The sequence below is a fragment of the Adiantum capillus-veneris genome, chromosome 9, assembly GCF_014529385.1.
Source record: "Adiantum capillus-veneris isolate H3 chromosome 9, ASM1452938v2, whole genome shotgun sequence".
In the NCBI taxonomy this organism is placed as follows: Eukaryota; Viridiplantae; Streptophyta; class Polypodiopsida; order Polypodiales; family Pteridaceae; genus Adiantum; species Adiantum capillus-veneris.
This window is the reverse complement of record NC_140939.1, coordinates 12,724,523-12,752,302: the sequence shown is the minus strand read 5'-3', so window position 1 is coordinate 12,752,302 and position 27,780 is coordinate 12,724,523. Positions and strand designations below refer to the sequence as shown.

The window sequence follows — 27,780 nt, the reverse complement described above, 5'->3', positions numbered from 1 at the left end:
GTTCAGCGTGATGAGCTCTAATGAATGTCGCTCATCACCTATTAGAATCTCAGTCACAGCTTTGCCTTTCTCTTTATCATCCATACTCTGTTGTGACTGGTGTACTAGTGAATTCCCAGCATTGTTGGGTTGTTGCTCTCCCACCTGCTGATCACCCGACTGCTGACATTCATGCTGGTCTGGTTGGTCTGTCTTTGACTGATTCCCTTCTGTAGCCCCCGCTCCACCAGTACAAGGTCCTGAAAGTGGAGATAGAGGAGAGTCATCATCATCATACCCTTCTTCTAATTCATCCTCCTTCTCTCTTCTTCTTCTTCTGCCTTATCATCGTCCTCCTCAAGGTTATTCTGATGTTCAATATAATCAGGATAGCTTGATTTGCCAGAGCGTTGTTATATTCAGAGAGTTTGTCTTGCAAATCACTCTGCATTGTCTCCATGAGAGTCCTCAAATTATCCATATTGAAAACAGCATTCCCTTCTGGATTTAATATCTCAACCAGATTATTATAGATGTATCTTTCCGTTAATGTGGCTTTCAAAGCAGTGTGACTAGTCAGCAATGAGTTGAAATCAACTCGCTTCATTCTCAACAGAGTTTCGAATCTATCCGAAGCCCTTTCACCTTTTGCCTTTTCTTCCCTCAGGGTTCTTATCTCAGACTTCACCTTGGATAACTTATTTTCTAATTGTTGAATGGTCCTAGTTGACTGAGTTTCAATGATACTATGGCGCAGGGTCTAGGCTGCTCTCTCATGCTCCAGCTTTTCAATCTGCTACTCATCCTCTTCCAATTCAGTTTTCACCTTGGTTAATTCATCATCTGACACTGAAGCATCTAGCATTTGTCATATGGCATTCACAATAGTGTTCCAAGATGACTGAATAAGTACAGAACAGCCATCCTTCACTGTGGCTGGGTCACAGGTAGTTGGCTCATAAACTGTGACAGGAGCCATATATGGTAATGTAGAATAATCAGATTTATGCAGAAGTAGACGTCCTTTGAGAGGATGAGTATGCAGCTACTGTAACCTATCTTTCTTAGTTAAACGCAAGGCCGCTTCACTATAAAGGATGGAAACCTTTCCAAGTGGACTTGAAGGTGCTGGTCCTTTTTCCTTATCAGTCCGATCCGCTGGCTGCTCAGCACTGGCCCTATCTGATTGCTCTTGTCCAGTACTTGTGGTTGCTGAAATTTGCCATGTTGACTGGCTGACTCCACCAGTGGTCCGGACGAGAGGTTGTTCAGTCTGGCTAGCTAGAGTCTTTTCAGTAGACGCTGTTTGGATCTGACTTTCTAACTGCTTAAGAAGAGAAGTGCTTTTAGCCAGTGTCGTCCTTGGTTTTTTCGGACTGCCAGCTTCTTCTTGTGTGGCCTTTCTCTTTTGTCCAGAGAGAGCTAACTGGTTTTCTGGGGATTCTTCATCTGACGATAAATCCACATTGCTGAGAACTAGAAATGGCTTCTGACTCCAAGCCATTCTTACATGGGCATGGCCGTCTGGAGCAGATGCCCAGTAAAGAAACTGCCAAACATACCAAGCTTTGAAGACATTCTAAGACTTCAAATTGGTAGTTTGCTGAAGCACATTATGTGACAATATTTGATAGAGATTGATAGAAACTGTAGAGTCCAATATTTTAGCTAAGAGCAGAGCAAATAGCTTCTCTGACACATAAGTCGGATTGTTTTTAAGACTCACAGCTTCAGCTACAAAGCAGTAAGCAGCAAGAATGTCCAGACCTCCTACTGGAACCCCTTACACTGGCTTTTCATTTCTTTTTGGCAGCATCATCTTCTTCCAAGGCTGCATTGATTTGCTCTGCGGTTGTCACAGATGGCTTTGGCCCATTTGGTATTTGGAATGCGAAAGCAATATTTTATGGAGTGACTGACATTTTCCTACCATAAACCATAGCACTTTCGTCTTCAGCATTGAAGGAATCCAAAACTTGCCTTATAATAGTTGTGTCAAACTCTATCCTTGTGGCTTGCACAACCACATGCAAATCCCATAGTCTAAGTAAGGCCTCGGATTGCTCAGTAAACACATGTCTCTGTATTTTACTATGAGGAATAAGCGGAAGAGTTGCTTTTGCAACAGCAAGAAGGACGTGGGTTTCTTCTAGAGTTTCATGCATCTTCTCCGTCATTTTCTTCCTACCTATACACCGTGAAGACGATGAATCAGTACATGAAGAAGAAGAGGACTTACTTGATTCATCAAAACCGTATCTTGGTGTGGCTGGCAAGGATAAGCAGCAATTTACAGTCTCCTCAGATGAAGAAGTTTGCGGCTGTAGTGAGGAAACTTTAGAGCTTGGCGATGGCGAATGAACGGTAGTAGAGAGGTGTCGTGCAAGAGATTTGCGAGAGAAAACGCTTACTCGCCTCACTGTTATACGCGTCCGCGCCATAAAAGCTCCACCACTTACCGTTCCTAGAGTTTTGTGCACCGCAAGTGACGTGGTAGACATGCATTGGACAAGACTCTCTCTTGTCTTTGAAATGATTACAACTCATAGTCCTTCTGATCGTTGTTCCCATAAAAACTGATATTGGTTTCCATACTTTTCTGTTTCTGGTATGGACATGGTTTGATCGCACTGGTATTGTTCTGACTTTTTGACTGGCTTTGGAACTGGTTGTACATGAAAAAAGACCTAAAATAGCTGATTCTGGTATTTCCTTGTCTTCAGTTCCCAAATCATCAGTACCCTTTTCCCGACAAGTTTCTCTGGCTTCTGAATAATAGAGCTTGATTTTAGCTCCATTATATACCCCTGGCAACAATAATCCAGACAAATCTTTCAACCTTATCGTGCCATTGGAGAACACCCAATCAACTTCAAATGGACCTGCCCAAGTGATCTTTAAGTTCGATTTCTTAGGGCCTAGTTTTGATTGATATAGGAGAACCAGATCGCCTTTCTGAAACTCCCTGACCTTTATTCGTCTGTCATGCCAATGTTTTCTTCTTTGCTGAACAATTTCTTGTTTCAGCATAGCCCTCTGTCTCAACTCATTTAGCTGTGTTAGCTCCTCTAGTCTCTTTTTTATATTGTGATTAAAATCCAAGCCATGCTCTACTCCCATCCTCAGACTGGGTATCACAAATTCCATAAGTACAACAGCTTCAATGCCATACACCATTTTAAATGGTGTTAACCCCGTAGTGACCTTATAAGTTGTTCTATATGCCAATAGAGCAGTTTGAAGTTTCAAGTCCCACTGCTCTGGCTTTTTCTGCACAATCTTAGTGAGGATATTCTTGATAGTCTTGTTGCTGCTTTCGGCTTGCCCATTGCATCTAGGATAATATGGTGTTGATTTTTGATGCTTGACTGAAAGCAAATCCATGAGAATATCCATAGTGTCATTTACAAAGTGTGTACCTTGGTCTGACACAATCTCCACAGGACACCCGTGTCGGCAGACAATATTCTCAAATAAAAACCTAGCATTGGATTTTGTTGTGTTGTCGGGAAGAGCCTTAGCTTCTACCCACTTGGTCACATAACAGGTAGCCATCAATATATACCTATTCTTCCTTTGAGTAATCTTCTTGAATGGACCCACAAAATCCAGACCCCATTTCATGAAAACACCCGGTGGCTAGACTGGTGTTAAAGGAGTCATATCTGCTACTGTGGGTCTATCCAGTCTTTGGCATATATCACATGTTTTACAAAAGCTTCCGACATCAGATATTAAAGTCTGCCACCACAAACCAGCCTGCAGAATCTTCTTGAAAATAATATTAGTAGAAAAATGTCTACCAAATTCCCCATTATGTGCCTCTGAAATAACTTGCATTCTACCCTCCATAGGCACACATCGGCGAAGAATCCCATCGACGCCCAATCTATAAAGAACCGTCAATAATAGTGAACTTTAGACTTTTAATAACCAAAGCCTTCTTCTGATTCAGAGTCTAATCATCTAGGAACCCACCCTTAGAGAGAAACTGATATACTTCATACAATTCTGGATCAATTGATTCTGCCACTTCTAGCTGAAATAATTCTGCATCTATTGGCTCATCTCTTAAAGAGACCTCAAAGTAGCCCTCCGTACTCATAGACAGGAAATCAGCACCACAACGGTTTTTGTCGGGTTTATGAAAAATACGAAATTCAAATTCCATAAGGAACATCATCCACCGTATCAGCCTGCCTTGAATAATGACTTTATTAATCAAAAATAATAAGGCTTGATGATCCACATAGAAATGAAACAGCTTGCCCATCAAATAATGTCTGAATTTAGTAGCACTGAAAACCATCCCTAAGGCTTCTCTTTCAATAGTTGTATACCCTTGTTCAGCCTAACTGAACCTGCGACTGACAAAGTATACTGGATAATCATTTCTTCCTTCTGGATGAGCTAGTATTGCTCCCATCGCCAGTCCCGAAGCATCCACATGTACATGAAAAATGACATCTCAATTCGGTTGTCGAAGAATTGGTTTACTGATGTTTTCATTCTTTAATTTCTCAAAACTTTCCTCACATTCAGCAGTCCAACTGAACTTGCTGGTTTTCTTTGTAAGTTCATACAATGGTAATGCTTAGGAAGCAAACTTGTGCACAAATCTTCTATAAAAATTAATATATCCCAAGAAAGAACTTAATTCTGATGCATTTCTAGGCGCCTTGGCCTATTGAACGCACTGGATCTGGTCATTCGCCATTTCTATTCCATTTCTGGACACCACATGTCCGAGTAGCTGTTCTTTCCAGACTAAGAAAACAGATTTGAATGGATTCAAACAAATCCGCTTTTCCTAATAGCGGTTAAAAACCATCTCTAGAAATAGTAAATGTTTTTCCTCTGTTGAATATACAGTGAAGTCATCCATAAATATGGCAAGGAACCAATGAAGAAATTCACTAAATATTTCCATCATACATCATTGAAAAGTGGTTGGTGCATTGCAAAGGCCAAATGGCATTACCAAATACATAAATGCTCCCCACTCCGTAATAAAAGTGATCTTACCCCAATCCTCAGGAGCAATCTGTAATTGGTTATAGCCACTATAATCATCCATAAAGCTATACATCTCATATCCTGCAATTTCATCAAGTAACATGTCTGTGAAGGGTAATGGAAATGGATCCTCAATGGTTTGGATGTTCAGTTTCCTATAATCCACACATACTTTCAACTTCCCATTCTTCTTGGGCACAACCACAATAGCAAACAACCAATCACTACTGGCTACTTCAGTAATGAATCAAACTTTTAGAAGGTTGTCAATCTCTTTCTTGACCTTCTTAGCATAATTTAGATTCATTCGATATCGTTGCAGTCGTACTGGTCTAGCATCTGGTTTCAGTGGTATTCGATGTTGACAATACCTCTGAATCCACTCCTTTGAGATCAGTATGTTCCCATGCGAACACGTCTTTATAGTGCTGGAATATATGTCGTGCCTTCTCTTTCATCGTAGGATCCAGATGTTTATTGACCTTGATCAATCCAGGGTCTTCCGCAGACCCCAAATTCCATTCCTCTATCTCTTGATCATCTGGAAGCAACCAGTTAGGGCCCTTTCTCTTGGTTGACTCTTAGCGTAATCCCAAGACGATCCTCTGAGCTCTGAATTACTATTCTGATTTTCAGTAGCTCCTCCAGAGTGTGCTTGTTCTATTGGTGTGTTGAAATCAACTAGTTCTTCTGACCTTCCAGTTAGCTGAACTGGACGTTCTCCTGAGTTTAGTTCAGTGAACTGGTTTGAAAATTGTTTCTTTTGTTTTTCAGCTTGATCTTTGTTCAATAAAACTGTATTGAGATCTATCTCTGTTAATGGACAAATATCCATGGCTGCTAGCATTCTCTCAATTTTCTTCACCTTATACTTCTGGCAAAGCTCTTTGGGTTTCAGTTCCTTTCTCCAACTTCTAGTGTTATTCGTCTGAATCTGGATCCTGTCAATCGGCCCCTTGTATTGTCAGAGTCTGATTAGCATAGTCGTGAACAACCTGTGCCGTTCACAGCCATGGGCGCCCAAGTAGCATCCCATACGCTCCTTGCACATCTAGTACTAGAAAACTAACTTTGAACTTTTCTTTTTCCACTCTTATCTGCATACTCTCTATCATACTAGTTGCCTGTACCACTCGATGATCTACCATTCGAACTTTGAAAGGTGTTGGTTTCAAGTTTGTAATTCCCATCCTTTGCTGAAGATGTTCTCCCAGAATGTTTACCCCTGCTCCTCCATCTAGTATGACGCTCGATAGTGGTTCCCACTGTTTTCGAACTTTGTAATCCACCTGAATCATTGGCACTTCATCATCTCTGACAGCTGCCAAGTCAACTGCTCTGGCCTCTGCCTCAGCCTTCATTTGCTGTCTGATGAATTTTGCTGCTTCAGGCAAATTTCTTCTAATGTCCTCTAACTCCACATTGAGTTTGTGAATTCTCTCGCAAATCTTGACATGAATTTCCTCTTTCTCATGATCAAAGTTGTTATCAGAGCTTGAAGAACTGGTAGTATCTTCACAATACCATTCCTTTATTTTAGTGCTTTCAACTCCCTAATCAGTTCCCAACTCTTCCTTTAGTCCTTGTACTGCAGCCAACATGGTCTCAGGTATCGCACGCTTTGACTGATCTGGTTGTGTTGTCTCAGAAAACTGGGCAGGTATCTTTTGAATGACCCGAGTGTCAGAACTCTCTGGTTGCTCTGACAGCTTCTTGGCTAAATCCTCCGTGATTTTCGCCGCTAGTTCTCTCTGCTCCTGCCATTCATCAATCACCTTTTCTTTACCCTTGGTCTTCCATACCTCTCTGCTGAGCCCATTTGCTACTTTTAGGAGTGATTGGTTTAGCTGGATTTTCTGAAATTTCCTCAATCACCACCCCTTTACTTCATGTAACTGCTCGTACATGAACTAGTTCTGGAACCTTCGCCTCAGTATCCGCAGTCACAAGTGTTTTTGGACACTGAGCCGCGAAATGCCCATACTTACCACAAGCATAGCAATTCAGGCGTCGACTCTGGAAATTACCACGACCCTGGCTCCGGATAGTACCCCCTTGGTATCTGCCGCCCCCTGTACCATTACCACTGATACCTGGTTTCTCTTCTTGAGAAGCACTGGTAGTTTCCACTCTTACTTGTTCAGCATTGGTAAATGCCAACACTGACAAATCTTTTTCCTTCTTGAAGTGATGCATTCGAATACCACAGTTGTTCCATAGATGGCCATAGGCTTTGCAATAAATACACTATGGACATTTGTTTAAAACATGGTCCTTAGATTTACACTTTGAACACCAGGTTTCCATTCTTCTTACCGGTTGTCTTGTCTGGCTAATTTCAGCAATTTACCGGGCCATCTCTTCAATCTTCCTAAACCAAGATCCTTTCTTAAGCTTGTCTTTGGTCTTTTCATCTGAGCTACTTTCAGAACTACTGGAGCCTCTACTGGAATCAGAATCCTCACTAGGAAAACTGCTACTACTGGACCTCCTCTTCTTATGACTATTTTTCTTTTTAGCTTGTTGTTTTAGCTTCAAGGCTCGCTGCACCAAATCATTGAATTTCTTTGTTGGTGCTGGCACCTCCTATTCCCTAAGTTTCTTACTACGAAAACCATTCAAAAACCATGCTCGCAACCGCTTTTCATATGGTGGTTCTTGCAGTTGTTTAATCAGTTCCTTGATTTTCTCAACATAACTTCTGACTGACAATTTTCTCTGCTTTATATTATCCAATTCACAGAGTATATCCTCATCTCCTCTGTTGTCTGAATATTCTAGTCGGAAAGCTTTAAGCAGTTTATTATATAATCTGAGTTGGCAAACAGGATAATGGTAGAACCATTTCCTTGTTGCCTCCTTTAATGTTTGCGAAAAGTATTCACCCCAATCATCTTCATCAATATTTTTAAACTCAACATACTGCTCAAAGGTTTGGATATGAACATCCAGGTCATCCTTCTTTCCCCCTTTGAACACGGGAAAAGAAATTTTCAATGAAGATGTGCAATCATGTCTATCAACATCATTTCTTCCTCTTCTCACCTTGGAGTCCTAACTCCTTTTTGAAGCTTTCTTATAATGGTCTGTGTCTGCATTCCAATTAATTTCTGTCTCCGTCTCAATTTCTGTTTCCTCCTTGGCTTTTCTACTTGAACTATGGCGACTTCCTTTACTGCCTTTGGATCCTTCGTCCCCCTGTATGGTACGAGAACTCTTGGCCTTGCGTTCTTCCCTTTCAACCCTTCTTCTTCTGGATTGATTAGAATGCTGAGAATCCTTTGTCTCATCAGCATGACTATGCTCCTCCTGAGCCTCAATATCAGTTACTTCTTCATTCTTCGAATCAGAATCTCTTTGTGACTCCTCAGGGATAGGGTCAACGCGGTAGGATGATTTCCGGCCACGGGTGAGTTTGGGTGTCATCACTGCAACTGAAAACTCAAACTGGGAGAGGAGTTTTTTGGTCAACGAGCACAGCTCTAGCCACCGTGATCTCTTTAGATAGCTCACTCCAGTGTTCAAATTTACAACTACTAGTGATTTGTTAGTTCAATCAGTAGAACTGGAAGAGAAGATAGAAATTGAACTAGAATAGTTACATGAACTAAAATACATCTGCTGAAGCAAGAGACAGACTGAATGACTGGAATTAATGTTGAGATTCAGATTCAGAGTTCATGAAGAATGAATACAAGGTATATCTGACTGAAGTGCATTCGACTACTATATTAAGGATTAAAGGTAGGATTACAAGTGAAGATAGTATAGCTCAAGAACAGCTTCATGACTAAAACCACACAACTAAGAGTAAGAAATCAAAAGATAAGCAACCCAAAAGTACAACCGACTCAATTACAATGTAATGAGTCCTATTTATAGCCTTTTAAAGTTATTGTGGTAACCATCATGGTAATTACTGAGTGATCCGTTGTTCAACTTCCGGGAGCCGATTCCCACCTATTGAGACTATCTCTATCATCTACAACCTACATCCAGACGGAGTGACCCATTACAATTCCAAGCTACCATCTTTAGTGTGGTCCCATAGGTCTCGCACCGTCATGCAAAGCGCCGCTTTACGTGTAAGGCCCGCATACGTCACCTTTGCTCCTCTTCTAGTGTCAGGTTAATGATGGTTGGTGTGGAGGTGGGGGTCATTACGTGGCCTTTTCCTTTCTTAACAATTTCGATCCATTTCTCAACCTCTTGTGCTTTTTGTTGGGTCTTTTTTATGACATCTATCCACAAGGTCGTCATTTCTTTTTGTTGCTCCTCACCTTCTTTGATGGATGGCTGCACTTGTTCTTTAATCGTGTTAAGCTCTTCAATCACGGAGGGTTGAAGCTCTCCCTCTTCTAGAACATTCTTCGATCGCACCTCTGCAAGCTCTTTCTTGAGTAGTGCAATTTCTTCATCTTGGACCTTCAAACAATCCTCAAATGTATGTATCGTGCTTCCTTGTGCCAACACACGCTCGTCGAGTGCCTTTATAATGCAGCGGATATCCATTACAAAAACCCGCACTCAGATAGAAAATATCTTCTTTTTTTTCTTCTCTACGCGATTCTCTCTCTACGCACGCAAGCTCTCTCTCTCTCTAGGCATTTTCTCTCAACTCTCTCTCTCTCTCTCTCTCTCCCCCGTTTTCTCTCTCTACGTACAGGACGGCAAGGGGGGCAAGCCTTGGGGGGGGGGGGCACCTGCAGCAGCAGGGCAGCCAGGGGAGATGAGAGAGAGAGAGAGAGACGATTACAATAGCTATATATAGGCAAACTAAAGGGCTTAGGGATGAGGTAAGGGGGGGGGGGGGGGGGGGGGGGGGGGGCGCGCACCTGCAGCAGCAGGGCAGCAAGGGGAGATGAGCGAGAGAGAGAGAGAGAGAGAGACGATTACAATAGCTATATATAGGCAAACTAAAGGGCTTAGGGATGAGGTAAGGACTGGTCTATGATGTCGAAATTGGCGTGAGACAAATCAAAAGTACCAAGGATGTATGTCCTCCATCTATCTGTGGAGAGAGAGAGAGAGACAGAGAGAGAGAGAGAGAGAGAGAGAGAGAATCTGTAGGTTGGAAAGGTTTGCTTTTTGTCTTTTCAGACACAGAACGGCGAAACTTACTACCATTGGGAAGCTTATAGCCCTTGATATTGACAAGCGTTTGACAACATGCATATACACCATCAAAAATTGGTGATTTTTTCTTTACACGATGGAAGCTCTGTACATGTTATATGTGGAAGCAACTCATGTCTCCGCCAAAACTGGCCTACCAATCATGGCAGCAACCATATATCACAGCGTGCTTCTTGTGCAACCCTTTGCCTTGTTGCTGAAAATCGACAAGGCAGACAGCCAATTGCCATCTTCTTTTGGGCTTTTACACCAAGGCCGGCCAAACGAATGGAGACATCAAGAGGCCAGTTGAGGCCCTTACAGTGAGGACTATGTAGCCCATGCAACCCTCCACAACACTCGTAGAATACAAATGACTCAGAGAGATACCTGAGTAACTGAAAACTAGTAACTGAACTACCTGGGCCCTTTCTCCAGAAGAGAAGAGACACAGAAAAGAATATGGTGAAGCACAAAAAACCATATATAATCAAAGGATGCCATTCAAGACACGCTGATAGTAGTCATATTGCCGTGTCCTCCACGCGTCCAGACTGTTGCTGATGAGCGAGAGCACAAGTGACACACATTGCTGTTCCAGCAAACACAAGTCAAGAAGTTTCCTTTAGTATCCAATCCAAACAAAGTTCTAACATATGCATATATGACTTTGTGTGCAAGTATGTATGCATGCGTTGCACACATGGACGCAAACACACTATCACACGCAATGGACAAGCCAAACATGCCAACAAGATTTTAAGATCAGTTTTAACCAACACTGTTAGCTCTAGACGAACAGAATCTTTTGTAAATGTTCATGAAAAATGCAGAAACGCCATTCCACTCCTGCTCCTGGAGCATTCCCGACAATGGGACCATTCCCTCTTGGCATTCCCTATGACAGAAAACACTCACTGCGTCTCCAAACATAGAGGGAAACGCTTTTGCTTTTGGTTCCACATTGCAATTGAGGTGGCCCTAAACCAGCTCGAGCTTTTCAAGCTCGGACAGAGACTAATCTTTCCAGTATTCTTTTGCAAGTACTAATCAACTTTTGAAGCATATTAACATGCGCACCCACAGGCAGATACGCACATGCACACACTCATGGATGCTCCTGCCTGCACATGCACATTCACACACACCAACAATCCCCTGCCCACATACGCACACACATACTATTGGTTTAGCAGTACATTCAATTATACTACATTTACGATCACAGATAGCATACCTCTTCAGTCAAACTCAAATGAAAGCGTTTCCGTAGATTTTGTATGGTCTTCACCCCCCCTTTGAAGCATGGAAAACCTGAATCCTGCAGTAACTAACTTTACTGAGATATTTATATGACAATATTTAGCTGTCTCCTATCAGATTATACAGCATTGAAGAAACTAAAGATTGTCACATGCTCTAAAATCTTCATAGATGATATTTAACTATCTAGCTACATGTAAAGAGAAGACAACCGCTTTTCAAATGTTGAGAACCCTCCAAAATGCACATTTCTGCGAGTCAGCATCTTGTACTTAGCCTAAACTATATACGAATGCTCGCAGCAGAGCCCTCAAAGCCGCGATAGTCACACAACAGATCAACAGTTTGAACATCAATTTGCCAGCCTTTGCATGCATAAGGGGCCTTCCAAGACTGCCTAGACTCCTGTCCTATACCAAAAAGATATAAAAGGGCAGGTGTTACGTGACAGACCTGCATCATTTCGACGAGAAGAATGATGCGCTCAGCATGTTTTCTGCATGTCAAAAAACCTTGTATGCACAAAACCTGCTATGCAAATGAGCAGATCAGCACAGTCGAAAAAGACAATTACACTGCAAGAATGGTAAAATTCAGCAAACAAACCTTGAAATAATCAAAAAATTCACTCGCAGTTCCTTCAGCATCTGAATCCATAACCTGCTTGTGATGACGGATCAATGAGAATAACTCTGTAATGAAGAATTAAGTAAATCAATTGAAATACCTAAATTCACCTCCAGAAGTTCTCTTGTAAGTTTGAAGGGAGCACTCTCAAAATTTACTCCACCAGGAGAATTGGAGAGCATGAATCCAAAATCAATATGTATGATATGACCTTCTTCATCTATTAGCAAGTTCCCATTATGGCGGTCCTTGACCTGGACACCAACAAGGACGATTATTCAAGGAAATTATTGACACTAATACGAACTGGAAAAAGGGCTGATGCACAAACCTGAAGAAAATAGCAGAGAATAGAATATCCAGCCATGCTCTCAACAAAATTCCTCTGGCAAAGACAAAACCCACGTTAGAACTTGGGAAACAAATATTTAAAGACAACGTAAAGCCTCACATAGGCATTCTCATACAAAATGCACAGACAGTCACATGAGGCCCTTTAATAAAGGGACCCAGTCAATAATTTAAAAAAATCTACGCCTTTCTCCTGTCTTTGAAAATACAGTGAAAATATACACTGACCGACTACAACAGAGGTATAGTCCCCGAAACAATTATCCAAATCACCGACGCCATTTCTTGGTTTTAGTGGGTCAAAAGTCTATTAGATCTTATCCTAACAACATTTCACAAGAAACTCTAGGGAAGGGAAATGCTGCTCATATCGAACCGTCAGTTCCTTTTACTCCAAGGAAGGGAGAGCCTTCCTTGACCTAATGAGAGATTGTGCAATGACCAAAACAAAGAGAATGGAAACTGTGAAATGTTGAGAGAGAAATGAAATGAAATGAAATGTTATATTAACGTCTTCAAAAGGCCAAAGTGACCTATGAGACCAAAAAGTTACAATGTGGTGGATCTGATACAAAGTCAGAGTAACAAAATAACAACAATACAAAACAAAGATATATACTATGGGGTCCTAGACTGGTCGATGTGAACTAAGCAAAAGCAAAATGGGCGGCTCGCTGGGATAGCTGAATCACAACAGATCTAGCATTGGTCGTTGGCGGATCTCATCAATCTCCTCCATGGTTAGTTGTCACCAGCGTGTGACTACTATCTATCCTTTTTGTTGATTTCTTTCTTATTATCTATTTACTTTCACTTTTTGGAAACACCCCTCGGGAAATCTAACTACCCTGCATTGCATAGCTAGTGTGGAACTGTCCAGAGGGAGTCCAGGCCTGAGGGCAAGAGAGCACTAAGGTTGGACAAGGACTATGGTTAGCCAAAGTGGGGTCATTGAGTAGCCAAAGTGAAATCCTTTGCTACAGAGGCTACATTTCAGTTTTGGGTGTGGCTGCAATGTACAAAGGGGGGTCCGATGACCTAGAAAGATACAATGGCAGCATCTCCTAAAATTTAGGGAACTGCTATTTTGGGACCTGAAAATGTGTTTGCGTCATTACCTCCGGAATGACAAGGGGAACATTTTCTTACTCTGCCGTGAAGTCAACTGGGCAACCGGTTGGGAGATTTTTAGGCGGCAACCCCGAAACGGGAAAATGCTTGTAAATGTGCCAAGTGGCACCTTCTGGTGCACTTTCCTCATGCAACAAGAAGTGGCGCTGAATTTTAAGCTGGAAGAGGCTCATTTTCAGATTTTGTCACAGGTTAAGAGCTATGGAGTGCTTGCTTTCCCTCCTATGTACAGTGCGGTGCCAGGAGTGATGCCCTGCACGCTACGCACTGCCCTCTCTCTCCTCTATGGCAGTATGTTATGCCCCTCTAGTGGGCTTTTCATTTGACCAATGTACAGTTGTGTGGGTTCATGCGTGATTGCCGAGGCAAGAGCCTCTTGCACAGGTACTGGATTAGCTAGCGGCTAATCCCCCGCACGTACAGGTGGATTCGGAGAGGTTTCACGCCAGAAATCTCGTCCGATTCAAAGGGCAAGTAGCCCTACAGGTGCGGGAGCTCAAGGACTTGCTACGGATGCGACCGGCACGCGAAACGGAGCCCGAAACAGTAAATTACAGCCTGCTATGTATTTTTGCAGGTTTAGGGTTTTGGCCCTAAACGGTCCCTAATACCCCCAGGAGGTTCGGGGACGCGAGGGGACCGTTGTACAAGTGATTTGGCTCATTTTCGGGGCTGAAAACAGAGAATTCAGCGTGCTGCAGATTCTCGCCAGGTTTTGCAAAGTGCCCGTATGCGTCGGGAAAGTCATTCAATGCGTGGGAATACTGACTGTGAAGGGTCCTAGTACAGTTATGCTGCCGAAATCGGGCTGGAACAATTGAAATTCAGCCGAGCTTGTGCGGGGCAGCTTGTAGGGAACCACAACGTTTATTCCCTCTTTTAAACAATAAAGAAATACCGAAAGGGGCGCCTAAGTTAGGGGCCAATCTGGTGTCGGTCTTCTCATACAGGTGCATTCTAGCAACCTGTATCCCTTTCCCCCGTGTTGTGTCTTGAAAGTACAGGTAGAATAGACGACTAATAATGGGTGAAAGCTAAATCAAGGTTTGAAGTAAAGTCTACCGCCCTTTTTGGATTGAACAGGCTGGTTGCATGGTTCCATCGACGGGATTAAATCACTTTTTCCCATAGAAGTGAGCCTTGGTCAGGTTGGGCTTGAAGACACAGGGGATCATAGACCAGACACAGGGAATTGCAATTATGGCTGACAGACCAGATGATGTGACTTAAGAGGTTTCCTCTTCACACGGTCAACAGACATATGAAGTGGGTGAGTCTTCAAGACCACCACAGACGGATGATGATATATTCAGGACCCAGTTGGCTACTGTTGTGGCTATGTTCACACAAGTAATGCAGAACCCGAGGTTTTTAGCCTTTCTGCAACCTCCTCTTCCGTCTCAGCAAGTTGGGTCACTGGATCGTATTCAGAAGCCTGTTAAGGCTCAAGCAAAGGTGATTCATACTGCACAGTCAATGGAAACACCTGTACACTTGACGGAGAACATGCAGCCTCCACAACCTGTGCCTAAGGTGCAAGAACAGGTGGCTGAGATGCCAGTCTTTCAAGCTGTACCAGTTCAGCCCGCCACCTTTCAACAACCTATAACTGGTTCTAATGGGCAGGAAAGCAACCTACAGGTTATGCAATAGGTCTTCCCACCACCTTCAGTACACCCTGGCTATTTTGGAGGTGGATCGGTATTCCAGAGCATGGCTGGTCATGCACCTGGAAATCAGTTTTACACGCCAGAAACAGTGTTCGGGGGTGCTCAAACAATGATGCCTAACCCCATGTATGGTGTCACGGGCATGCTACCAGGGTTTCAAAGCACTCGGGGCCAATTTGGGATGCCACACACAAATTTTGGTATGGCTGGAATTACAAATCAGCAGCCAAATATGGCATTTCCAGGTCAACTTAATTGCGGTCAGGGAACACAAATGAACCCTAACAGTGTTCCCATGTTTCAGTCACTTCCATATGACAACTTAACGCCACTGGAGAGGCAAACTCCGTACAAAGAAGGTGGCAAAGGTGTGACATTCACGACCTTTACAGGGTTTGATGACAGGAAGAAGGCTCTCTCATTCCTCCAGCAGTTTGACAAGGCCTATGCAGAGGGAAACTTTACAGAGGCTTCAAAGGTCCGCAAGGCAACCACTTTCTTGACAGGGAATGCGGGACAATGGTGGACAACTTTATTGCTTCAAGGGCAAGCTCCGTCCACATGGATTTACTTCAAGCAGATTTTTGCAGCAGCATGGTTATCTGATGACTTTGAAGCAGATGTCATGACAGAATGGCACCAGCTTAATGCTGCTACTTGCAAGAATCTGGATGACTACAATCGGAAGTTTTGAAAAGCTCTACTTCCAGTAACTTCCTATAGGTTTGTGCCATTGACAGAACAGATTGAAAAATATTGTTGTGGCCTACCCAAAGGATTGAGAAAGTACTGCACGAAGACCATAGTCACTACTTTGACGCAGCTCATTTATCTAGCAAACACTGGCAATGGTTTGCTCAAGGGAGAAGATTGTGAATTCAATACTGGCGTCAAGGAAGGATCAGCCAAGAAAAATTCAGCGAAGAAGTATGTTCCCAAGGAGGCTCCGAAAGTGACTCGGGAGCCAGCCAACGCAAGGAAAGACAAAGCTACGGCTGAATCAGAAAAGGGACCAGCGAAGAAATGGAAAAGACGTTTTTCCTCGCAAGTCGGAAGAGCAAAATAAGGTCCTGAGGTCAGAGAACAAATGCTTCATCTGTGAGCAGCCTGGCCACATTGCTTACAATTGTCCTACAAAGAGGATGTGCACAAGACTGCTTTTAGAACGACGTTTGGCCTTTACGAATTTTTAGTGATGCCCTTTGGTCTCACAAATGCTCCTGCTACGTTCAATAGGATGATGGACAGAATTTTACGTCCACACCAACAGTTTGTTGGTACATTCTTTGATGACATGATAGTCTACTCAAAGAACGAAGAGGAGCATAGGCATCACTTGGCGATTGTGTTCAAAGAGCTATGCAGTCATAGGTTGCTCATCAATGCAAAGAAAAGTGACTTTTTTTCTGGAAGAGATTCACTTTCTGGGACACATTGTCTCAAAGGATGGTGTCAGAATGGATCCTGCAAAAGTTGAAGCGATCAAGTCATGGCCAGATTTGAAGACGGTGCACGATGTCCGAAGTTTCTTGGGACTATGCTCCTATTACAGACGGTTTATCCGAAATTTCGCTGAGATTGGTTCACCTTTACATGCTCTTCAAAAGAAGGCAGTCACCTTTAGATGGACACAGAAAGAGATTTCAACTTTTAATCTCTTAAAGGAAAAGATGACTTCAGATCCAGTCATTGTGTTGCCAGATCTTAGGAAGTCGTTTGTGGTCCAGTGTGACGCCTGTGGTAGTAGCATTGGTGCAGTGCTAATGCAAGATGGCAGGGTAGTAGCCTATGAGAGCAGAATTTTGCAAGGGCCAGAAATGACCATGCAGGTCTATGAGAAAGAGTTACTGGCTATGATTCATGCGCTCTTAAGTTGGAAACACTACCTGCTAGGTGCAGACTTTGTTGTCCAAACGAACCATCAGACCTTGCGATACTTCTTGACACAGACAAAGTTATCTGAGAAGCATATGCGATGGGCAAATATCTTGTCCATGTTCCATTTTCAGATTGTGCATGTCGAAGGTAAGAAGAACGTTGTGGCTGATGCCTTGTCAAGGAAGCCACAAATTTCAGTTGTGTCAATTCCTTATCATCATGAACTTGATGATATGAGGGAACAGTATGCAAATGATGAAGATTTTGCAAGGGTCTTCGAGCAACTAATGCATGGACAACGTCATAAACACTATCCTCTTAAAGACGGGTTCATGATGATGCAAGGCAGATTGTGTGTCACAAAGCCATTGCGACGCAAAGTTATAGAAGAGAGTCATGTCCCACCGTATGCAGGGCATCGTGGTATCGATGCAACAGTTAAAGCAGTTGAGACATTCTTCTATTGGCCTACATTGAGAAGAGATGTGGATGCCTTTGTGCGAGAATGCCTAATTTGCCAAAAGGTCAAGTTTGACAGGCAAAAGGCACCAGGGTTATTGCAACCACTACCTATTCCAGATAAACCATGGGAAAGTATTGCTATGGATTTTATCTTTGATCTTTCGAGAACGCAGATAGGAAACGGTGATATTTGGACCATCATTTGCAAATTCAGCAAGCAAGCTCATTTTATTCATGTCAGAGAGAAGATGAAGCCAGATCAGATGGCACGCTTGTTTATGAGCAATATTTTCAAGTATCATGGCATGCCACAGTCGATTGTTAGCGACCGTGATCCACGCATGACAAGTTTGTTCTAGAGAGGCTTGTTTGAGAATATGGGCACAACACTCAAATTCTCTTCGTCATTTCATCCTCAAACAGATGGGCAGTCAGAAGAGGCAAATTCTATTGTCCTAGATCTGCTGAAGTGCTATGTGTCAGAGCATAAAGGAAAGTGGGAGCAGTATTTGCCATTGGTGGAGTATGTATACAATAATACAGTGCATTCATCAACTGGCAAGGCACCTTTTGAGATAGTTGAAGGTGGCAAGAAAGTTCCTCCCATACTGCATACAAAGGACAAGATATTTGAAGCAGATAAGTATGTTCAGGACATGGATGAAATGTACAAGAAGTCAAAGTGGCCTTAGAAAAGACTCGGGCAAAGCAAAAGAAAGCAATTGATCGTCACCGTCGTGAAGTGGTATATTCACTTGGTAATTGGGTGCTTTTACGCTTTGAAAAGGCAAGGTTAGAGAAGATAAAGGGCAAGGAAAGACTGTTTCCAAAGCTCAGCATGCGTTACTATGGGCCTTTTCAAGTGTGCGACATAATCAGTGATGTTGCATATAGGCTGAAATTGCCTGACAGTTGGAAGATTCACAATACGTTTCATGTGAGTCTTCTCAGACCCTATGTGGGTGATGTGCCAGAAGATATGTCAGTTGAAGATCAGCCGGAAGTCGAGGAACTTGATGAGATCTTGGTCCCCGAACAGATTTTGGCACATAAGGAAAGAAAAGTGAAAGGCAGGGTTGCTAGGCGTTACTTGGTAAAGTTCAGAAACTATCCACCAATGGATGCTAAGTGAATGGAAGAAGGTGAACTTGCAGAGTCACCAACTGTGTTAACACTTTACCTTGAAGCCTTTGCAACCTACCTTGACCCCTTGAGTTTCAAAGCTACATGGATCGTCAGTGTGACAATGGCTTCTGAAACAAATGATGTACATGGTATTTAAAGTGAGCTCAAATCAAATACATGTTACATGAATGTTAAGAGCTGTACAGATTGTCAGTTTGGCAATTGCTCTTATGGAATGTCCAAAAAGTTGGTTAGTGCTATAGAAGTGAGTATTTCTTGTCAGCTTGTCAAGGATACAGTAATTGCTTCTATTGAAGGGTACATGTGTAACTGCATTCTTGAATTGTCGGTTGGGTATGCTCGAAAGTGTTACTGGGCCCAACATGTATTATAAGACAGTGGCAAAATGTGTAGCTACCATTTTGTCATTGGAAAGTTAGTGACTCAAAGCAATGGCGGAGTGCGAAGCTACCACTATGTCATTGGGACAGGGTTCACACGCAGGTAATACATGTGTCGACGAGGTGTTGAATACACGAGGATTGACAATGAGCATGTATGTGTCGTACATGTGTCGACAGGTGTTGAATACATCAGTGTTGACTGTGAGCATGTACGACATAGTTACAAACGAAGACGTTTGAGATTTCAAGAGGGGGGTATGTCACCAACGTGTGACTACTATCTATCCTTTTTATTGATTTCTTTCTTATTATCTATTTACTTTCACTTTTTGGAAACACCCCTCGGGAAATCTAACTACCATGCATTGCATAGCCAGTGTGGAACTGTCCAGAGGGAGTCCAGGCCTGAGGGCAAGAGAGCACTAAGGTTGGACAAGGACTATGGTTAGCCAAAGTGGGGTCATTGACTAGCCAAAGTGGAATCCTTTGCTACAGAGGCTACATTTCAGTTTTGGGTGTGGCTGCAATGTACAAAGGGGGTCCGATGACCTAGAAAGATACAATGGCAGCATCTCCTAAAATTTAGGGAACTGCTATTTTGGGACCTGAAAATGTGTTTGCGTCATTACCTCCGGAATGACAAGGGGAACATTTTCTTACTCTGCCGTGAAGTCAACTGGACAACCGGTTGGGAGATTTTTAGGCGGCAACCCCGAAACGGGAAAATGCTTGTAAATGTGCCAAGTGGCACCTTCTGGTGCACTTTCCTAGAAGGTGCCACTTTCCTCATGCAACAAGAAGTGGCGCTGAATTTTAAGCTGGAAGAGGCTCATTTTCAGATTTTGTCACAGGTTAAGAGCTATGGAGTGCTTGCTTTCCCTCCTATGTACAGTGCGGTGCCAGGAGTGATGCCCTGCACGCTACGCACTGCCCTCTCTCTCCTCTATGGCAGTATGTTATGCCCCTCTAGTGGGCTTTTCATTTGACCAATGTACAGTTGTGTGGGTTCATGCGTGATTGCCGAGGCAAGAGCCTCTTGCACAGGTACTGGATTAGCTAGCCGCTAATCCCCCGCAGGTACAGGTGGATTCAGAGAGGTTTCACGCCAGGAATCTCATCCAATTCAAAGGGCAAGTAGCCCTACAGGTGCGGGAGCTCAAGGACTTGCTACGGATGCGACCGGCACGCAAAACGGAGCCCGAAACAGTAAATTACAGCCTGCTATGTATTTTTGCAAGTTTAGGGTTTTGGCCCTAAACGGTCCCTAAATCCCCCAGGAGGTTCGGAGACGCGAGGGGACCGCTGTACAGGTGATTTGGCACATTTTCGGGGCTGAAAACAGAGAATTCAGCGTGCTGCAGATTCTCGCCAGGTTTTGCAAAGTGCCCGTATGCGTCGGGAAAGTCATTCAATGCGTGGGAATACTGACTGTGAAGGGTCCTAGTACAGTTATGCTGCCGAAATCGGGCTGGAACAATTGAAATTCAGCCGAGCTTGTGCGGGGCAGCTTGTAGGGAACCACAACGTTTATTCCCTCTTTTAAACAATAAAGAAATACCGAAAGGGGCACCTAAGTTAGGGGCCAATCCGGTGTCGGTCTTCTCATACAGGTGCATTCTAGCAGCCTGTATCCCTTTCCCCCGTGTTGTGTCTTGAAAGTACAGGTAGAATAGACGACTAATAATGGGTGAAAGCTAAATCAAGGTTTGAAGTAAAGTCTACCGCCCTTTTTGGATTGAACAGGCCGGTTGCATTAGTAGTCTGACCGGGCGTCGTGCATGCCTGGCCGGAGTGCTCCGAATCTTCTGACGTAGCCTCCGTCGATGTTGTGTGGTCCTCCACAATCGTGGGCGCCTGGATTTCCCCAGCTCAATCGCTCGGTCGATCAGTGTGTCTCTGGTGTGAGACGAGAGGGAGCTCTGCTATGGGAGTGGCTCGTGCGGCTGTCCCGTGTCTGCTCTGAAGAAGTCTGTGATCCGTCTTTGAGACTAGCTAGCCTCGCCACTCATGAGGCTATCTCTGTGTCTGCGCACAGAGAGAGAGAGAGAGAGAGAGAGAGAGAGAGAGAGAGAGAGAGAGAGAGAGAGAGAGAGAGAGAGAGAGAGAGAGAGAGAGAGAGATGAAATGAAATAAAATGTAATATTAATGTCTTCAATAGGCCAAAATGACCTATGAGACCAAAAGGCTATGTGTGGTGAATCTAATACCAGGTGTGGGTACAAAAAGTACAAAGAACTAAAAAGAAAATAGTGGGTAGGGGTGGGATGAAAGCTGATACACACATACACACACTCACACACTGTAAGGTGCAGCAGAATGAATGTTGAACTTTGCTCAAGATGAGTGCTCTGAACTCTGCTCAAGGTTCCTTTTACTTACGGAAGGAAGAGCCTTCCGTTCCTTTAGTGAGAGAGTGCAATGGACACAAACAAAGTGAATGGACATTGTGATTGGAGGTGCATGAGACTGAGAGATAGAGAAGAGAATACGACACCAGAGACGTTGTAAAACCCTCCTCCAAGGGCCCCACTCTCTATGGCGAGAGCAGTATACTTATGATTGCACAAATCTCTACAATACTTGGACTTGCCGATGATGTTGACGACGATGAGGACGGCGACAAGACGGGCTGAAATCTGAAAACGCTAATGGCTGAAATCTGCAAATCTTTATATACCTTCATAAGTTCAAAATAGTCTGAACTCACGAATGATAAGAGAGAATAAAGCACTCATAAAACTATAAAAGCAAGGGACACACGAAAAGAAAAGAAAAACAAAAACAAACAAACTAACTAACTAAATCACTTTGATTGCTTCGAAACAAAACTAGATAAAACAAAACATTATTAACTTAAAAATGTTTTCAGAAAAAGCATGTGTAAAATAAGTTGACGCAAATCTTTATCTACTAAATTCTCACTCTATGTCGGTGACGATATCGATGACGACGATGCGACGACGACACGCTGAAAACGCAGCTGCTGAAATTTGCGTTTTCCGGGCTGAAACTGTAAACCTTGCGGAATCTGACCGTGCGGCAAGAATCTGTTGCGGGAAGGTGAGATCTGCGAGGTTCGGGGGTTCTATTGTGGGTACTGACTGCTGAAAACTGAAAACGCTGGTCCTAGGGCTGAATCTGTCGCGATGATCTACAAAAATGTTGAGTTGTCTTGCAGATGCAAAAACGCTAGGGCTGAATTCTGCTTTGCTTCTGCCGGTTGTCCTGCAAATGCAAAACGCTAGGCTGATCTGATGTTCTATTGTCGCCGGAATTTGCAAGTGCAAAAACATTGGCTGATCTGGTGCAAAAACGCTAGGCCTTCTGGTGAGAGAAAACGCCAGAGTTGTCACGGGGGTTGGTCTTGCTGAGAAGTTGCCTGTCGAGCAAGGTGCTTCTGCTGCCTCTTCTGCCAGAAAGTGCTAGCGCTAGGTTTCCATTTATACAAACTTAGCAAATTTGCCCTACCTACTTTCCAACAAAAGTCACTTAAAAATAATAAGTGAAAAATGTCAAAAATAGGGAAAATAGATCTATGCACTGTAAAAATGCTACTGGTGGGATTTGACTGGAATTTGATGGTCATGTTGTGTGCAACCAGAGGATATGCATCTAATTTAAGTGTCTGGACATGCACGGTCTGCGAACAGACTCACAAAGGTGCCAAATCACTTCCTATTCTAGACCGACTTGATTGAACTGAACCCTGATCATGCTGTAGCTTGTCACCGGACACATAGGGTTGGATGTATCACGTGACATACACACACACACACACACACACACACACACAAATGAAATGAAATCAAATGTTATGTTAACGTCTTCAAAAGGCCAAAGTGACCTATGAGACCAGAAAGTTACAATGTGATGGATCTGATACAAAGTCAGAGTAACAAAATAAACTAACTGACAGCATAACAAAACAAAAATACTATGGAATCCTAAGCTGCTCGATGTGAACTAAGCAAAGTTAGCAGCTGGCTGGGATAACTAAATAGCTAAATCACAAGAGATCCAACATCGGTCGCTGGCAGATTTCATCAATCTCCTCCATGGTCAGTAGTCTGACCGGATGTCATGTATGTCTAGCCAAAGTGATCCGAATCTTCTGATACAGCCTCCATCAATGTTGTGTAGTCTTCCGCAGTCGTGGGCATCTGGATCTCACCAGCTCAATCGTTCGGTCGATCAGTGTGCCTCTGGTGTGAAACGAATGTGAGCTCTACTGTGGGAGTAGCTCCTCATGCTGCCCAGTGTCTGCTCTAAAGAAATCTGTGATCCGTCTCTGTGACTGGCTAGCCTCTCCTCTCATCAGGCTATCTTTGTGTCTGCACAGCTCGAGCAGGAACAAACCCAAGCATCTCTGATCCTCGTACCCATGACTCTGGAGAGTGGTCCAAAACCTTCTCTAAACAAGCAATGGAAGCGACCACGTATCTCGTAGTAGACGGGGCAGCGGTATGTGTAGTGCAACTCTGTCTCAAGCTCCATACCACACATCTCAAGCTCCATACCACACAAGGGGCATTTCTTGGCTTCTGTTGGTACTCCGCGCGGCTGGTACCAAGATGTGCGTATCTGGCCAATAGCACATCGTATTCCATGAGACAGGTGGGTGTCCATGTACATGGGCCTCGTCACAAAATCATCCTACGTAAGCTGGAGAAGATGCTCTTTGTAGAAAGCCATCTTTGTGCCCAGCTCCTGTGCTGGCTGTATCCATGTCCTCCTGGTGTCTAGCTGAGTCAAGTCCTGTCGGATGAGCCTGGTGATCTCGAACTGTGTAAGAGTGAGAGATGGTGCATCCAATGAATACTAGAAGGGTGGCAACCTGTCTATGCGGAACCCATGCGCCTGAAACCATTCAAGTGCAAGGCGGGCAAATCTGTCTCTAGGAAGTTCCCAGTGTATAAAGGAGACTGATCTGGTGAGCGCCTCAACCACTAGTGGGGGGGCCGCTAGGTCTGCTCAGATAATGCCACGTGGTACTGAAGCCTTGGCCCTAATGATCCGCGAGATCATAGAGACCAGAGGTTTCTCCACGTCCCCCCATCCATCCGTGCGACCCGACCTTCCGTGATGATCCAATGAAGGTCCCCATATCTCAGCTCCATAGAGCAATGCAGAGGCCACCAAAGTGTCAAAGAGCCAGAGCTTCGTCCGAGGCTCCTGAAACTGAACCTGTGAACACATCCTCTCCAATCTACCCAATGTTGTGTGTGCTCTAGTCAATCTGGTCTCTGCTGCTCTCCTCAACGAAAGCGTTGGTCCGCTAAAGACCACTCCAAGGTAAGTGTAGGCATCCGTATACTCCACAATCTCCTGGCCGTATGTGAATGTAGGTGCTGACCTCCTGATCCACTATGGGGTGGTATTAAACACCATAGCCTTGGTTTTACAAAGGTTGATTGACAATCCACTTTCGTGGGCAAACCTATGCAAAGCATGCAAGTGACGTTGCATCCCCTCCGGAGAGTCCAAGATCAACACAATATCATCAGCATATAACAATAGTGGAATCCATGCCCCTGCCAGCTGTGCACCCCTATCACCATCGCTCTCAATGTAGTCAAAAACCTCATCCACATACATACCGAATAGAGTAGGAGAGAGCAGGCAACTCTGCTTCACCCAATAGTGGAGTGAACCGGTGTAGATAGACCCTTTGAGGTGCGTACATGCCCCACTACTGACCTGTATAATGTTGGGTTAAAGGCCTAAATAACCCCTTTTTGTACATTTTTATACTTTGTCCAGGTTCAATATGAACCTAGACACATTTTTTAAAGGTCACTTATAATAAAAGTGGGAAAACCCAAAACTCACTTATTGAGTTTTTCCCAAAAACGTGAGCCCACTCTCTTCTGCTAGCGCTTCCTCTCCTGTTGGCCTTCGCCTCCCCTCTCCGCACACACACTGCACTTCCTCGCATGCTCTTTCACTTGCACACACCGCCGCGCACTCATCAACTGGTATCAGAGCCCGATTAAGGTTTGCCCCCAAACCTGCAAACGCTGAATAGCCAAGAAGGTCAACTTTCACGCGAGATTTTGCAATTTCGTCGCCAATGGACTCGTCCCCGGACACAAGAGAGCTCCCGGCAACCAAAGTTGACCTAAAACAGGATGAAATTAGGTCAAAAACAGGAAATTACAGGTTATGTCAGCAAAATACACGTTTTGCAAATGATGTATTAAGGTGTGAGAATTACTTTTGCTAAGTCCCGCTACCCGAAAACCCTGAAATTGCAGAAAAACAAGCCCTAAAATAGGTGTTTTAAGCAAATTTCAAATTTACGCAGGTTTTTGCAAGTGTTTTTATGGTGCGATTACATTGGGGAAAGTGCAAATTGATGCAATCTACGCACATTTGACAAATTTTGTCGATGTATGACCATTTGTGGCTCAATTTCATGCAATTTTGATGCTACAAATTGGGGCTTTTGCACTTACATGCTTCTAAAGGCTTTGTATTAGCCTTATGTAAACAACTAAATTTGTTGTTTTTGAGCACAAATTCGCTCGCTGAAATTTCATGCACATAAATTTCAGAAATTGAATTTTGTGCCCAAATCGACCTATTTTGCCCCAAATTGCTCATGTGACCATTTGGAGCACATCTCTGTGAGGCTATACTCCGATTTTTGCGCATTTTGCCGGAAAATTCAGCGTATTATCCCTCTTATTTCGTGCAACTATGGCCTCATCTTCTTCGGATGTGAACAACCTCTTCGAGATTAGGAGGTTCAATGGTACAGGTTTTGATCTTTGGAAAGACAAGATTCAAGGAATCCTATTTCTTAAGGATTGCCAAGGGACACTTCAACAGGTGAAGCCACAGAATATGGCGGATGAAGCATGGGTTAGCATGAACAGGAAGGCAGTTACATACATTAAAATGGCCATGACCGATGAGACCGTTATTGATGTGAAAGGTCTCACGACTGCTTTTGATGTGTGGGAGAAGTTAAAGGGAATGTATGAAAATACGTCGCCTGTCAACCAGGTGCACTTGATGCGAAAACTTATTGGCATGCAACTAGATGAGTCCAAGAGCGCGGCAGAGCACTTGTCATTGTTCGCAAGTACTTTGTCGCAGTTACAGGATTTTGGCTTGCCCCCTTTTGATGATAAGCTGAAAGCTATCTTCTTGCTTATGACCTTACCTGAGTCATGGAAAACTTTGGTGGTTTCGTTGTCCAATAACCCCAATTTGATCTTTGATGGTGTTAGGGCTTCTATCTTGAATGAAGAAATCAGGAGGAAAGCAAGTGGAGAGGGAGGCACCTCTGCCAACATGGTTAGAGGCAGGACAGAAAAGAAAAATGCTTATGCACAAAGGAGTAAGAGTAAGAGTAAAGAAAGGGGAAATGCAAGCAAAAGCAAGGGTGATGTGACTTGCTATCAATGTGGCAGGAAAGGTCACAAGAAACCCGATTGCAGGTACTATAAAGCTGAGTTAGAAAGGAAAAAGAATGGCGGAGACAAAAAGAAAGACAAGAAGGAAGTCAAGGCAGATGCACAGGATAGCTCAAAGGACAAAAAGAAGGCCAATGTGGCTTCTAGTGTCGTGATTGAGGAGCTGTTAGATGTAGAGGACATCTTGTGTGCCACTTTGTCAGATGATGATGCTTATGACTTTGATGCCTCTCTTAATGTTCATTCACAAGACATGCAGATCACCAAGAGTGATCTTATTGATGTTTTGTTGATTGTCAATGATGCATTGTCCCAGACTTGGATTGTTGATTCCGGTGCTTCATTTCATGTGACTCTTATGAAGGAGTGTTTCTCTACTTTTGATGCGGGCAAGCGTGGCCATGTATACCTTGGAAACAATCATGCATGTTCCATTGAGGGTATTGGCACTGTGCATCTCTCTATAGATGGCACAAAAGAGCTTGTCTTGCATGATGTTCGATATGTGCCGGGAATCAAGAAGAGTCTGCTTTCTGTTGGTCATATGGATATGCATGGTTACAGCATCTTGTTTGAGAGAGGGTCATGGAAAATGACTAAAGGCTCAAGGCTGATTGTAAAGGGCACAAAGAAAGGAACACTTTACTGCATGCATGGAAAGGCCATGTTGGGCAAGTTTATTGCATTGGCTGCACTAATCGACCGAACGATTGAGATGGGGAGATCCAGACGCCCACGACTACGGCAGACTACACAGCATCGACGAAGGCTGCATCAGAAGATTCGGATCACTTTGGCCAGACATGCACGATGCCCGTTCAGACTACTTACCATGGAGGAGATTGATGAGGTCCGCTAGCGACCGATGATGGATCTCTAGTGATTTAGCTATTTAGCTATCCTAGCATACTTTGCTTAGTTCACATCGAGCAGCTTACGATTCAATAATATTTTTGTGTTGTTTTGTTGTTAGTTAGTTTATTTTGTTACTCTGACCCTGTATCAGATCCACCACATTGTAACTTTCTGGTCTCATAGGTCAATTTGGCCTTTTGAAGACGTTAATATAACATTTCATTTCATCTCTCTCTCTCTCTCTCTCTCTCTCTCTCTCTCTCTCTCTCTCTCTCTCTCTCTCTCTCTCTCTCTCTCTCTGCGTGCCACTGCTGCTGCTGCTCTCGCCATGCATGTCTGCCACCGTCCTCGCCAGCCCTGCCCCACCGCGCAGCCCCTGTAACCCCGTAGCTGCCCACGCGCCATCCCTGTGGAGGCCTGCGCTGCTGCTGTTTCACCCCTTGCGCGCGCCACTGTTGTTGCTGCTGCACCCGCTGTAGTTGA

At 43.8% G+C, this 27,780-nt stretch overlaps 1 protein-coding gene across 2 annotated transcripts in view; it reads right to left on the bottom strand.

Annotated features, from left to right (window-relative positions):
• Positions 1 to 10,116: 10,116 nt before the first annotated feature.
• The window catches only part of LOC147450142 (phosphatidylinositol 4-kinase beta 1-like), a 62,217-nt gene continuing 44,553 nt past the window's right edge, over positions 10,117 to 27,780 (bottom strand). For both annotated transcript variants that reach the window (XM_086519455.1, XM_086519456.1), the window contains exons 11-16: positions 12,332 to 12,385; positions 12,111 to 12,254; positions 11,980 to 12,033; positions 11,827 to 11,901; positions 11,348 to 11,431; positions 10,117 to 10,702 (exon numbers count right to left, since the gene is read on the bottom strand). In XM_086519455.1, the coding sequence (XP_086375581.1) occupies positions 10,601 to 10,702; positions 11,348 to 11,431; positions 11,827 to 11,901; positions 11,980 to 12,033; positions 12,111 to 12,254; positions 12,332 to 12,385 (513 nt within the window). In that variant the 3' untranslated portion in view covers positions 10,117 to 10,600. The remainder of the gene's footprint in view (positions 10,703 to 11,347; positions 11,432 to 11,826; positions 11,902 to 11,979; positions 12,034 to 12,110; positions 12,255 to 12,331; positions 12,386 to 27,780) is intronic.